Below are 14,566 nucleotides of genomic sequence, written 5' to 3' on the forward strand. Positions count from 1 at the left end.
TTAAATATATATAGTATTTCTGCAGTGTTAAGGAATCAAACCAAGGACCTTGCACATCCACAATAGGCCTGAGTTCTACCACTGAACTATATCCATGGCCTTTGATTTTGAAGCAGTCTCCCTATGTAGGTCAGTCTAGTCTTGACCTTGCTATATAGACCAAGCTGGCTTTAAGCCCAAGATCCCCCTTGGTTGTTCAAATTGAACCTTAACATTTAAATGAAAGATAAGAAATGGCTGTTGAGGACACATCACTTCAAATTCACTTAGCTGAGTAATCAGAAGTAAGGTTTTCCCCCAACCCTATAGTACCTAGAAGATAGAGAAAAATGCTGCTTCTAAAACCTGTCGATTCTTAAAGTACAAAAACCACTTAACAGGGGGTCAATAATATTAATGTAATCTACTATTAAATTTTGCAGAACTTAAAAACATATCCTAAATAATTTATTAGAACTCAGTTATTTTTCATTGATGTATAGGAAAATCCATTAATGTTTAACTATATATAATTTTCAAGCCAAAATGTCTAAAGTTTGACCCAGGAAATGACTGATGCCTCAGTGAAATGCCTCAGAACAAACTTTTCACTAATGGGTAAAATCTGGCCTGCGCAGAGCTCACACTAAAGATGGAGTGAACAATGTGTTTTAAGTCTTTCAAAAGCTTAATGTGATTTCGGAATGTTTGCCAAGACTACAGCCTTGAAAATAATTCTGGGAACACTCCAGAATTCATAGAGGAAAGCATTGTAATCAATAAGACATATTCACAGGATAAGGGGCCATTTGCATCTGGAATTAGAGCAATGAAGAAAAACTCTAAAAATTTAAAAATAATATCATGCTTATACTTTTGTCACTGGCTATCATTTAAAAATTAGGGTATGTTGTCACACATGTAAATATATAAAAATTAATACTTAAGACCACTGGAAATTCTCATATCAGGAGCTGAAGTGTAGTGGGTAGCCATTCCAGCTTTGACCTGGAAGTTCCAACCTCCATTGAGGCTTCGATAACTGTTATGCCTACAAGGCGGGGCTGAGAGAGGATGCTGAAGACCCAAGATCCGGATGGGCAGGCTCTCTTGGTTCCTGGACCCTGGACACTGGAGGTAGACTGAGCGGAGTTCTCCAGAGAACAACGCCAGACTGCGCTATGTCTTTCCCAGACCCTGTTACCTATCCCTTCACTTGTGAGTTACCCCACAAAATAAACCTCCCTTTAAACTACGTGGAGCTGCCTTAATAATTTCACCAATACTGAAGAGATGGCTCAGCAGGTAATAATTTCTGCCTTGGCAGTGGACCTGTGTCCAGTTGCCAGCACACACAAGGTGGCTCACAGCTGTCTGTAACTGCACTTCCAGGGGATCTGGCTTCCTGTGGGGACTTTGTGGTACCAGGCAAGCATGTGCTGCACATACATGCATGCTGACAAAACACTGTGCACACAAATGAAGCACATAAAGCTCTTTAAAATGCCACAGTCAGGCATATGCATCTTTCTAAAAAAGAAGGGGATATAGCCATGTTACTTTTTAAAACAAGAAAATTCCCAGGTAGCAACTTAAATGGCTTTGTACCTTCCCCTTTCCCAAGTTAGTAGAAAGCCAGAATTAAACTTTAATTTTTTATGTTGCTATCCCTCCCCAAGTCCCTGATAGACCTAGAATCCAAACAAACTTAAAGCTGGAACAAAAGTCTGCACACAGTGAATTTTCAAGTACCTCTCCCTTCCTTTTGGAAAAATACATAACACACACACACACACACACACACACACACACACACACACACACGCATACTCCGCCCCCCCCACACTGACTGGGGTAGAACTTAGTATACACAGCTGTATTCTTCCATATCAAATGGATGCCTGGAGGTCCTTTTGATCTCCAAAGGCCCAATTGGAGAATTTTTCTTTAACTTCTATAAACATTACCATGGAGGAAAAACACAGAGGGTGATACAAGAATCCTACCTTGTATCACATATAGATACAAGGAACTACTTTTGACTTACATTATTATTTTAAATACTACCTTTCAAAAATCATAATATATTTTGTGCTGGAGAGATGGCTCAGCCATGAAAGGTTAGGCTCACAACCAAAAACAATTATATATTTCATTCAACTAAAATCTTTAGAGGAGTAATACCTGTTTTCTTTTTTTTTTTTAAGAGATTTATTTATATATGTATTTTATGTATATGGGTGTTATGGCTGCATGTACATCTGCACACCAGCAGAGGGCACTGGATCCCATGGGAAGGCAGTTCTAGATGGTTGTGGGTCTCCATGTGGGTACTGGGAATTGACAGGACCTCTGGAAGCGCAGCGGGTGCTTAACTGCTGAGCCATCTCTCCAGCCCACCTGTTTTCTTACGCCCACCATTAGGAACGTAATTGAAACTATGTATCCTCTCTACTCTGCCACTGGCTCCCTCCGTCACCGCAGGTGGAAACCATGGTAGTCAATGTTCCTACATCTTCGACATCTTCTCCTCAAAGGGACACATAACCAAAGACTACAACAGAAAAATAAAATCGCTTGAAAATAAAACAGAAAAAAAAAATGTAGCATTACTTTTTGGCTGTTGGATTCAGTCCCGCAGGAGTGGACGGTTGTTCAGGATCCTGGTTAACAAGGCAAGTTGGAAAGGAGCAGCCGTCACCTTGACTGTAATTAAAAAAAAAACAAAGTGAGAAAACAGGCGGAGGATGTGGGGCAGTGAGTTAATGGCTTTCCACACTCGACAGTGAACTGCTTGATAATACTCTAGAAAGCTCTGTGCAGAAAAACAACAGGTTTAACTCAGAGTGTCCTTTGCTTGCTTACTTTCATTCGTTCAGATAAAAAGCTTTCAGAAAAAAAAGTACCTTGAAAATACTGGTAGCAGCCAGTACTTCTTCTCATCACCAAAAACTTGCCGCATGTTTTTACTGAAACCCAGGCTGAATCCATTCTTATCTGTTCCATGTCTAAATACTGGATTTCTGAATGCCTCTAAAAGAAACAGAGAGGCAGTACCATGAGAACAGAATGTACATACTAGTGACCCCTAACACTGGAATTAGTGAAGTGACCATAGCCTCTATGGAGGACCTATCCATGTGACCATAGCCTCCATGGAGTACCCAGGGACCTATCCATAGCTCTAAAATGCAGGCTGTCCATTTTGGTTTTCAATATTAAGAAAAGAGTAGGTCTATTTTAATTTTTCACTATAAGAGCACATGTGCACTAGAGAAAATTAGAAAATACCAATGAGCCAGTAAATTAAAATTGACCCCTTCCAGAGCTTTGATTATTTATCATTAGTGTGTGTGTATGTGGGAGTCCTGGGACCACACAGGCCATGTGTGCATACGGGGGGTCGGAGGACAACTTCGGGGAGAGGGTGCTCCCCCTCCACCTTTATGTGGGATGCGGGGATTGAACTCAGATCGGCAGGCTTTGTGGCAAGTGTTGTTTGTTTTTAACCACTGAGACACTGTTTTTTTGTTTTTTGTTTTTTTTAACCACTGAAGTACTTTACTAGCCCACCTTATAGATCTGGCAAATAAAAAAATAAAAATAAGAATAAAAATAGGTGGATGGGCTGAATAATATTGAAGTATTGAAGCCTACATAATTTAAAACAAAATGTGAGTACATATCCCTGATAACCTCTTTAAGTCAATAAACTCAATTTTTAACATCATTGAAATTTTTATCTCATCATAATTTTCCAGCTGACCCCAAAATATGCTTTACAACCAGCTTGCCCAAAAAAAAATCTAATCCCCAAACAGTCATATCCACTTATGCCCATTCCGTGTATCAAAGCTGTGGCCCAAAGAGACATCAGAATTGCCCCACGGTCACATAGCCAATGAATACAGGCGTGGAATTCCTCCTGCAAGGCCATCAGGGCCCTTTTCACAACGCCACATTTTCCTCTTGGGTAACCTTGCAGATTCTAAAATCTTCACTTTTAGGACAGGAACACATTTAGACGTAAAAAGATTTCATCTATTGTTTTGGAGACAAAGTCTAACTGGCAGGGTCAGATAGCAAAGGAAAGGTGAAGTTACAGGAGCTTTAGCTTTGGCTGTTCCTGGATGTTCAGCTTTAAGAAACCACCCCCCTCAAAAACAAAAACAAAAAACCAACCAAAAACCTTCTTTATTAGACAATGGCTTCCCGATGCAGCCTGGCTATTTCTCACTCAGGCTGGTGCTTTGTATCTGGTCATTTCCCATCCCACCTAGGTCACCCATTGTGCAAGGGGCAGCATTTCCCACAGTCCTCTCAAAACCCTTCACTTCTGTGAAGTCGGTCAGAACGCTACTTTCGCCTCTCATTTTGGTAATAACTCTTACCTTTTCTCCTCATCTAAGCCTTGTCAAATTCATTATACTAAAAATAACAGTTATGGGTTTTATTTATTTTCCTATAACTTCCTTTCTGTGGTCTCCCATATGAATTACGTCTTTCCCTCTGCTTGCTTTGGGTTTTTTCTCCTCCGTTTTTTTGTTTGTTTGTTTTTTCTGGCTCATCCCACTATACAGTTACTGGCTGAAATACTTCTTTCTCTTTAATATGGACATCTGCAGTTGTACCTTTCCCTCTGAGCCCTGCTACATCCCTTACGTCTTAGTCTCTTTTCCTGGTGCTGTGAGATAATAGTTTGATGAGATTGATGAAAGCTACTTAAGGGAGAAATGGTTTATTTGGCTCACAGTTCCAGGCTGCAGACCATGATGGCAGGAAGTGAATGATGCGTGCCTGCTACTTTTCAGTCCCTTCCTCCATGCATACAGTTCAGGATCCCAGCCAGGGAATGCTGTCACCCACAGTAGGAGGACCTTCCCACCTCAATTAAGGTAGCTAAGATAATCGTCTGCCTACCTCACTTCCCTATAGGCATGCTCAGAGGGCCATCTCCCAGGCGATTCTAGATTTTGTTTAACAATTAACATAACCCACACAACCCATCACTCGTCCTCCTCCTCCTCCTCTCCTTCTCCTCCTCCTCCTCTCCTTCTTCCCTCTTCCCTTCTTTTCCTCCTCCTTCTGTTTTTTTTTTCTGTTGTTGTTGTTGTTGTTGTTCTTTTTGAGACAGGGTTTCTCTGTGTAGTCTTGGTGCCTGTCCTGGATCTCGCTCTGTAGACCAGGCTGGCCTCGAACTCACAGAGATCCGCCTGGCTCTGCCTCCTGAGCCCTGGAATTAAAGGCGTGCGCCACCATTGCCCAGCCTGTAGAGCTTTTTAACAGACTCTGTTCTGTGCCTACAATGTTCTGGCTCATCCTGTGGTTAACTTTTCAGACGGACTATTTCTTAGTGTGGTGAGACTATCCCTGCCAAACTTCATGGTCTGTTTGTGTTCTTCAAAGTATTCTGATTTTATAATTACTTTTATGTTTGGTTTTTTTGCCTTTGTGCCCCCCCCAAAGATTGCTTTTCTTTGCTCTCCCCTCGGCATGAACACTGCTTTGCACACCATGCACCCCTAATTAATATACTCAAAGAATGGACATGTGTCTGTACAACATTACAAAACACGTGGGGGATAAGAAAGATTTTTTTTTTTACTACTTCAAGACAGGTGGATGAAATTTACTCAGATGGCAACTTTTAGGGAATGACTGCATGTGCATTTAAAGCTCGGTTCACTGTAATAATCGGATACTCACCTAATGTAGATTTATTTTTGCTGACTAGCCAACAATGATAACCAAACAGAGAAGACAAGCTGACAGAGAACATGGCTGCAGCAAAGAATAAGAACATAATATGGAACTTGGCTTGAGTATCAGGCAGACCATTCTACAAGGGAAGGCAGAAAACAAAGCATTTGTCAGAGGGATGAGGGAATATCCCCTCCGTGTATTTATCAGTTAGCATGACTGTCTTCTTTAAATAATTTAGAAGTGGAAAATGACCCATAGTTTCATGGGAAAATTTAAGAAAGAGAAAAGTAAATATCTATTTCATATTAAATTAAATAAATAAAATTAAATTAAATGCTTCCTGGTATATGAAAAAGATTAAAGTTGGAATATTTATTTTTGCCTTGCATAACCAAATCAAACCCTAGAAACCAACAAACAAAACAAACAAACAAACAAATATGGCAGTATAAACTATACCAGCATAAGCTATACCAGTAAGAAACAAGAGAAGAGTTGTTAAAATGGAGTTTTAATTCTACTGCCCGAATATGTTATTAGCATGCCTCATATCCACAAATGTTTAAATGACTTTAATTATAATGCCAGAAAAATGAAGGCCAGTTAGCATAGGCTAGTTCCTCTGCTCACTGATACTTTCGACTACTATCAACAACAGCATCGACTAAAAGAATACAGGAGATGTGCCCCCACAGTAATGCCTTGAGCTGTTAGTAGCGTCACAGAAATGATCAACATTAGTAACACCTGTCTGAAGTAAATCTTTTAATACCCTGAGGTTTAAAGTAGCCAGCACTACAACACTTGTTTGCCTCTCACTGTCTGCCCATCCAAGAGAGATGGGCTGGCTTGGGGATGAAGGTGGGCCTGGCATTCCGTGGAGTACTAGAGACGCCAGGGGCCTCCCTTTCCAACATGATCACAGTGTTTCACTTCCCAGCAGTACTTGCCATTGATATAAAAGACAAGACCTTCACTGGCAGCTTTTGACAATAAAGTCTGAACAAAAGAAACGTTGGTCTTTCCTGTTCAGATGTTTTTGAGGTCTGGGATGAAAACCACCCAGAGGAATGGAGGGCAATGAGATTACAGTCTGGAAGACATTTATTAGGGACCGGCCATCAATGGGAAGTGGAAGTATCTTTGAATGCTAGGAACCCACCAGTGTTTTTCTATTTCTTAGCAACGAGACTAGCACACAGCAAGCATTCAGTAACTTGTTAGTATTAAATTTTGTTTAAAACTCATATAAATTACCTAGCAATTCAGAAATTCTTGCCATAATGAAAGATAATTTAATGAAAATAAAATAAAATTCAATGAGAAAGCAATCCTGGCTTTTTTTTTTTTTTTTAAACCATCATTTCATGTTCACCAGAAATGTTTCTGGATAGTTTACATACTTCTTAGTTTTGTTTTGCCTTGCTTATATACATAGTAAAAAAAAAAAAAAAAGAAGAAGAACTACCTAAAGCTTATTATTGGAATTTATAATAAAAATTCAGGATATTGCAGATATAACAGTTTTAAAGACAACCAACACAGAAGGAGTAAACACTTCAAATTTTAAATACTGAGGGAAAAAAATCTGCTTATCTAGTTGATTCTGATTATTCACTGTAGTTACGCTCCACAAGATTGCCTTGAACAATGGACCCATGAGTACTGGATCTAGAGGAAACATGGGGTCAGTTTTCTCTTCTCATAATGCCTCAGGCATCTACTGACCACAACCTTATCTGATGTGGGGTTTTGCTTGAATGCCCCTTATTTAATATATTGTATTGACTTATTAGTATGGAAATTCTGAACAACAGAATTTGTTCTGTAATTGATGCCCGGTTGAAGCATGTATTTTCTCCATGAGACACATCAGTCTCATTTAGAAACGGTAGACAGCACTTCATCAGTATGTTTAAAGATCATTTTATACTGCAAAATCAACAAAAGGTAAAATCAAAACAAATAAACAAACAAAAAAACATCCACAAAACCCAGAGGCAAACAGACCACGGGAGAACATACTTGTTTATGGAACCCTGAGATGGACAGGGCAGGGCGATGCCTTGTTTACCTCAATTATGGACATGCATGTGCACTGCTCACATCTGTATGTGTCTAGAAACTACTGAAAAACTACTGAGAACATTGGTTGGGAAGTTACAAATTAATTTGGAAAAGGCAAATGCATAAACACAGACCGTGAATGATGAGGACTAATGGTTCACAGACTAACCCTAGAAAGTCAGGTCCTGCAATAACTCACTGGTGAATATTTCTATACAGAAAAGGCACTAACGTAATGACTTACTGTCCAAAATCTGATAAAATACTGTAAATCTGTAGCAGCAATAAAAAGGCAGTACAGCAGAGAATAGGCCAAGAAGAGGAGGAAAAATTTGTAATTTGAAAATCCAACGCAATTGTTCACCCTGCCAATAAAACAAAAATAATCCTAATGAGTTGCAGCTTCAGTGTAGGGATAAATATGTTTAAACATAGCATAGTTTTTGGTTTATGTTCATTAACAATTAATTAGCATTTTATTTATAATGAGCATTACATTTCCTAACACATTTAAAAGAAATTTTTGTGCTCAGATACTCAATATGATATTTAATATTGCTTTAATCAATCACAGATCATGTCCCTACACCTCATATATGATGAATTACATAAATAAACACACATCTAAGGGTAGAGAGTTTGTAACAAACCCAACAAAGTCAAGCAGATTTGGAGAAGTCACTATGTTATCTCTCGATTCTATTTCCTACTGTGATTAAGTAAGTTAGTCTTTCAGGTTTTCCCAAACTGGATGAAGTCCCTTCAATAGTCCTCATCACATGCCATCATGGAGGCAACCAAATTATCAAGGTGTACTCAATGGGAGAATTCTGAAAAGGAGGAGTGGGAGCCGGCTAGACAGAGTGTAACGCCCACTTGATATTAGATAATTATACGACTCTGGTCAGAATAGGCTACTGCCTATTAGAATTCCATCTTCTTTGTAAGTGCTCAGTAATTTCTGAAATCCAGCTCTACATTCTATGATTCCAAACATGAAAATTCATAAATTCCTACGTTCCTGTCCTAAAATCATTATATGACGGGTAGGGGAGAGTGGACTCACAACTATAAATATCGGCAACGCAAAACTGAGTACATTTCTTTCTTGTAGGCATTTTCTCTGTTTTCCCATGTTCCATAAAGACAAGGGCATGACTCCATGATCTCCTGCAGATGTTCACAGCCTCTGTGGCTAAACTGGCCGATAGAGGTGACGGGGTTAACTGGTAGTTAGCTGGGGCGACAACCCTGCGGCGTAGTGTCAACCTACTGCTTCCTCTCCTTCCTGTCCCCCTTCCCTCTTGAGCCCCTCTCCTCCTTCATCTCCTTCCCCTCGATCCGGTGACCGTGGTAAAGAAACAAACACTTTATCCTTTCTTGCTTTAAAAAAAAAAATCTATACTTTCATAAATGATGTTTACATTCTATACTTCAAAAAAAAAGCACAATGTAAAGGGACTAACAGGAGATTTAGTAATTTTGAACTTCAAGGTCTTGTCCACAGAGAAGCAATTCATAAATAAGAGCTAAATTGCATGCTACTTGTTAACAATGATGTCTGCAGCTTTAAAGGGCCCCATGAGAAGGCACACAGATCTCTGAGACTGTTTTTTTATGGCACTGGAATGGAATAATGGCAAGAAAGAATACTGGAAACAGGCCTGGACAGGCTTCCTCTAATGTGATCTCTCTCCAAAGAGTGCAGGATATTGCCTTTGCTTACTTGTGTTGTTTTCAAGAGGTGGAGTGGATAAATAGAGGTGGGATGCTGGGAGACACAGGGCAGGGTGGGTATAAACAAGGGTGTAAACTTGTGACCTGAGTTACAGTGACTAGCACCCATTGTTCCTCTTTCTGCAGGACTGCAAAAAAAGAAGGTTTTTATTAAGTGATGAAGAACATTTTTATAGAAAGAGGGTGATTTTGATCAGGGTTTTAAAAACTGATTTAGCTTACTGAAACTCAGGCTAGGGTAATTTGCTATGCAAGAACCAAGAATGCAGAATGTGGAGTCAAAACCAAATATGTCCATAGAAAATTCTGGAAATAGAGAAAGAACATTTATCTTGAACAGTAACAATGTACTCTTTTCACTACAGCTGTTGGTTAGACATTGTAACTGCTGAGGTTAGACATTGTAACTGCTTAGGTTAGACATTGTAACTGCTTAGGTTAGACATTGTAACTGCTTAGTGTAGACTCAGTTTGGCACGCATCAAGCTGTATCTAAGCATCCTTCAGAAAGGACAGCAATGAATTTTATGCATAAACAACACATTTTGGGTTACATCATTTTAATTTGGTGTAAAGCATTTGCACAGAAACTGCTTTCTGAATCTAAACTAGGAAGAATACAATATATTGGAAAGCAAGTAGATTTTCAGGTCTCCAAACAAGACTAGCTGTGTGACTGAGTCCACTCTTCAACCTTGCTGAGCCTCAGGACAAATGATTTCTAGTTTTTTCTGTCATCAGTATATAAAGATAACATTTTCCTTAATGTATGCTCTTTAAAACACATTGAGAATTCAATACATTGATGCTAAAATTATTTGCTTTATTTGAGGAAGTTATTGGATAAGCATACGAAAGTATTATAAATATGATTAAAAGTTTATGCTAAAAGTAAAATCATTCCTCCAATAGAAAAATCCAATAAAATAAACACTACAGAAGCTCTCATTTAGTTAAAATGACAATGGTGAGGCTGATCTCCTAAAACCTACTAGGTGATTTTATTTATTTACTTATTTATTGGTTTGTTTGGTTTTGTTTTTCAAGACAGGGTTTCTCTGTGTAGTTTTGGAGCCTGTCCTGGAACTCACTCTGTAGACCAGGCTGACTGGCCTCGAACTCACAGAGATCCGCCTGCCTCTGCATGCACCATCATTGCCAGGCCCTACTAGGTAATTTTAAATGCCCAGCCAGACCTGCAAATTACTAAGTATAAACCAGACCGGCATTGTTCATCTAATGTTTCAAAGATACATACTCTAAAGTTCACAACCATATTCAAGGCCTATATAAAAAGGCATCTAAATAATCTGGTAATATCCTAAAATCCTTTAACAAATTATATTCACACAACTGTAAAAGATTTTGATATACTGACATAAAAACAGTTCCATAATATAGTGAATGAAGAAATGAAACACATCCAGTCTATCGATTTTGTAGCTATTTATAGTTTTGTTTTTTAAAAGAGATAGAACACACATACACACACACATATATGTATATTCAAATGTACACATGGATACATTTAGACCTAAATAGTAGCCATGACAATATCAATAGTGGTTCTGTGATTAGGGAAGAAGTAAAAAAGATGAGAGAAAACATATTCACTGTTTTTGCTTTTGAACTTTAGAACCACACTGCATTTTATCTGTCCTTTTGCGGGGGGTACTGTGTGTGAACCTAGATTTCATCACATACTAAGCATGTACTCTACCACTGGGATACAGCCCTAGTTCTCCATATTTTTTAATTAAATTCTTAAATTTTTTCTGGTGCAGGAGATTAAACCTAGGGCCTCATTCATGCTAGCTCAGCACCCTGACTTCTAAGCTATTTACCCATCTCATTCCATTCTAAAATTTAAAAAAATAATTGGATACTCCACTGAATTGATACCTGCTGAATACAGGGCACATGGCACCCAGTCATCCCCAGACTGACGAGGCTGCAGATCTCTGCAGGGGAGATGATGATGGGAACAGAGGTAGCAGCCTGGGAAATGTCAGTGCAGGAAACAGTTCAATAAACTTCTGAGGTCAAGGAAGTTATGCTGTGGGTGCTTATTGCTTAAACACTGCCACCTTCGCCGGGTGGTGGTGGCACATGCCTTTAATCCCAGCACTTGGGAGGCAGAGCCAGGCAGATCTCTGTGAGTTCAAGGCCAGCCTGGTCTACAGAGTGAGATCCAGGACAGGCACCAAAGCTACACAGAGAAATCCTGTCTTGAAGCCTGCCCCCCCCCAAAAAAAAAACCCAACCAACCAAACAAACAAAACCCTGATATATTCTAGCTATTCTCTTTAATATGTCTAATAGGTTATCTGTTAAAGTTTCTTATTCTGCCCTATTAATTGCTGGTTTAGGAAGACCGCTCTAATCATAAGTCATTATTTTCTATTTTTGTAAGTTTATGCATCTAACAATGGATGGCGCGAGCTATGGTACGCACTGGCCTGGAACAAATCTGATTGTCCCCACCTCTCCATGCTTTACTATCACAATCTTTCATTAAAGTGAAAAAAAAAAATTGGCATCAACTCTCTGCCCTGATTATTTGATCATTGCTAATGGTGTTTAGGTTGTACAGAAACACAGACAGGAGATTGCGTAATCTGAGTTCTCCTCCAAGCCAACTCCGAGACAATAACTTTGGTACAGGTAGGTCGGTTTGTGTGCTTGTTTTAGATAAAGAAGGTAATAAGAGCTGGAGATGTAGTGTGGGGCACAGTGCTTCCCCAGCATGTTCAAGGTCCTGGGTTTGAGGCCCAGCACCATAAAAATGGAAACACTGTCAATGGAGTTGAGTTATTAGTCAGGCTTTCTCTGGCTGAAAGGATAGACCTAGAGGTGGTAATGTCCGGGCACTTCTGGACCAACAGTGTTGTGAGTTGAGCAAACTTATTCAGATAAAAGAAAGCTCTGATGGGGAACCAAGAAAACACACACGGGTTCTTAAGACCGAGGGATGTCATCAAACAGACAAGCTGCTCACTACCAGAAAACTTACATGGCACTGTGTGTGGAGGCACTGGGAGAATTGGGGAAAACGGGGATGAAAATGAGGAAAACTGGCAATTGAGGATATTAGTTTGGTGGGAAAGGAATGGGGGACAGAAGAATAAATGCAAGCATAAATTAGTACAAAGAGGGGTCACGCAAACATTTTTTAAAAGAAGACACCATTCTGGTGGGAGTTGACAGACCTTAACACTTTCAAGGGAGAAATCTGCTGAGGAAGACGGGGAGGTACAATGGTAAAAGATGTAGGAAGCAGAGACCCCCAGTCTTCCCTACACTCCCCTGCTCCTAGGAAAATCATCTCCAGTGCGTACTGCAGACTGCCTAAGGCAAATGTGTGAGCATTCATATCCCTCCTGTGTGCCATCCCTGGAAGAAGTAAAGCTTGTGCAATAATTATAATTAATGCTTGAATTCAAACATGGCAACCTTAACATGCTTAACATACACAGAATGAAAACCGATAACAAGAGTAGGGAAATCAATCTTCACTAGTGGATCTTTCAGATAGCCCCCTATAAAGTCACTTAAATTAATGACTTAGAAGGAGTAAAGAAATATGAGTGAGTTCTAAGTTAAACGTATCTGTGTGCTTGTCTGTTTACTATTCTACCCCTCAGTGTAGCTTCATTTAAAACAAATTGTTGAAAGTTTATTATAAATGTCTACTGAGGTATTATTAATTAATGTAATATATATCATTAATGTATAAATATTTACACTTCTGGAAAGTATTTTAGTGCATCTGTGTTTATATATGTGTATAAAAGAATACTCGGCAGGGCAGTGGTGGCGCACGCCTTTAATCCCAGCACTTAGGAGGCAGAGGCAGGTGGATCTCTGTGAGTTCGAGGCCAGCCTGGGCTACCAAGTGAGTTCCAGGAAAGGTGCAAAGCTACACAGAGAAACCCTGTCTCGAAAAACGGAAAAAAAAAAAAAAAAAAAAATACTCGTTGTGCAGAGAAAACATGTAAAATTAACTTTTATGTTATTAATGTACTAGTTTTAAAATTATTTAATGAAAATTCTTCCAAATGAAGGCTCTTTGAAGCTAATTAAACACTAGTGAAGTGCCTCTAGGACAAGCAAGGTAACTGATTAATGAAAGAATTTGTAAAAAGTGATTCCATTTATACTGTTAATAATTGATTCAAACTTATTTCTAATATAGGTTTATACTCACCATGGGCAATGATGATCCATCTTCAAAATACATCTAAAAATATCCAAAGAATAAAACATGACACCTTATGATGTTCATTATAAAAAGAAAATAGGAAATATTTCCAACAGTTCTGACAGTAAAATATTACAAAATTCCTCATTTAAAAATAAAATCCAGTAAGAGTAGACATTCTCATCTAAAACAGATATTGTAGCTGATTCTAGTTGTAACAGAATAAAACTTCAAAATGTACATTCCTTAAGATACAAATCAATTTCTTTTTAAAATATTGCTATATTAGTACAAGACTACTTTTCTTTAAAACGTGGAAAACATCAGTTGATTTACACAAACTCTATATAAAATTTGCTCCTGACTATCAATCTTTAGGACTAGTCTTTCTGTTTCTGTCACATACTAAATATTCAATACAACCTAAGTGTGAGAAGTCTATCAAGATGTCTTTATAAAGATGGAAAACATTCACAGAAGTAACACTTGCTAAGTTGAACTTACCACATGAGAATTGCTAAAAATGTTCATGTTATGTTACCACGAACCTGGGGAAACAGCATTAATTGTGGCCATAAGCTACACTGCCATTAATACAAGGACTAATTCCACTCATGTATCTAAACAGTAACCTGAATAGCATGAATGTGAACTGTGGAGATAATGTAGAAAGCAGTAACACAATATTGAACATCTTTTGAGAAGAAAAGATTTCCTTACTTATCACAGACGGAACAGTGATGGCAGCGGTCTGGTTTTATAAGTTGGCATCTGTCACAATACCGGATTGCTAGGAACAAAGAGTTCACTTAGTCTTAAACTTAACAAGTCACTGAAAACACAGTTAAATGGCTTTTTAACATCGCTCCAGATTTAAAC

At 38.8% G+C, this 14,566-nt stretch overlaps 1 protein-coding gene across 5 annotated transcripts in view; it reads right to left on the minus strand.

Moving 5' to 3' along the window:
- Positions 1-14,566, minus strand: part of Zdhhc2 (zDHHC palmitoyltransferase 2) — a 63,100-nt gene that overhangs the window by 10,450 nt on the left and 38,084 nt on the right. For all 5 annotated transcript variants that reach the window (XM_006973972.4, XM_076553506.1, XM_042262878.2 and 2 more), the window contains exons 5-10: positions 14,408-14,477; positions 13,694-13,726; positions 7,994-8,114; positions 5,686-5,818; positions 2,886-3,012; positions 2,593-2,685 (exon numbers count right to left, since the gene is read on the minus strand). In XM_006973972.4, coding sequence (XP_006974034.2) covers positions 2,593-2,685; positions 2,886-3,012; positions 5,686-5,818; positions 7,994-8,114; positions 13,694-13,726; positions 14,408-14,477 — 577 coding nt within the window. The remainder of the gene's footprint in view (positions 1-2,592; positions 2,686-2,885; positions 3,013-5,685; positions 5,819-7,993; positions 8,115-13,693; positions 13,727-14,407; positions 14,478-14,566) is intronic.

The sequence above is a fragment of the Peromyscus maniculatus genome, chromosome 17, assembly GCF_049852395.1.
Source record: "Peromyscus maniculatus bairdii isolate BWxNUB_F1_BW_parent chromosome 17, HU_Pman_BW_mat_3.1, whole genome shotgun sequence".
NCBI classification, from domain to species: Eukaryota; Metazoa; Chordata; class Mammalia; order Rodentia; family Cricetidae; genus Peromyscus; species Peromyscus maniculatus.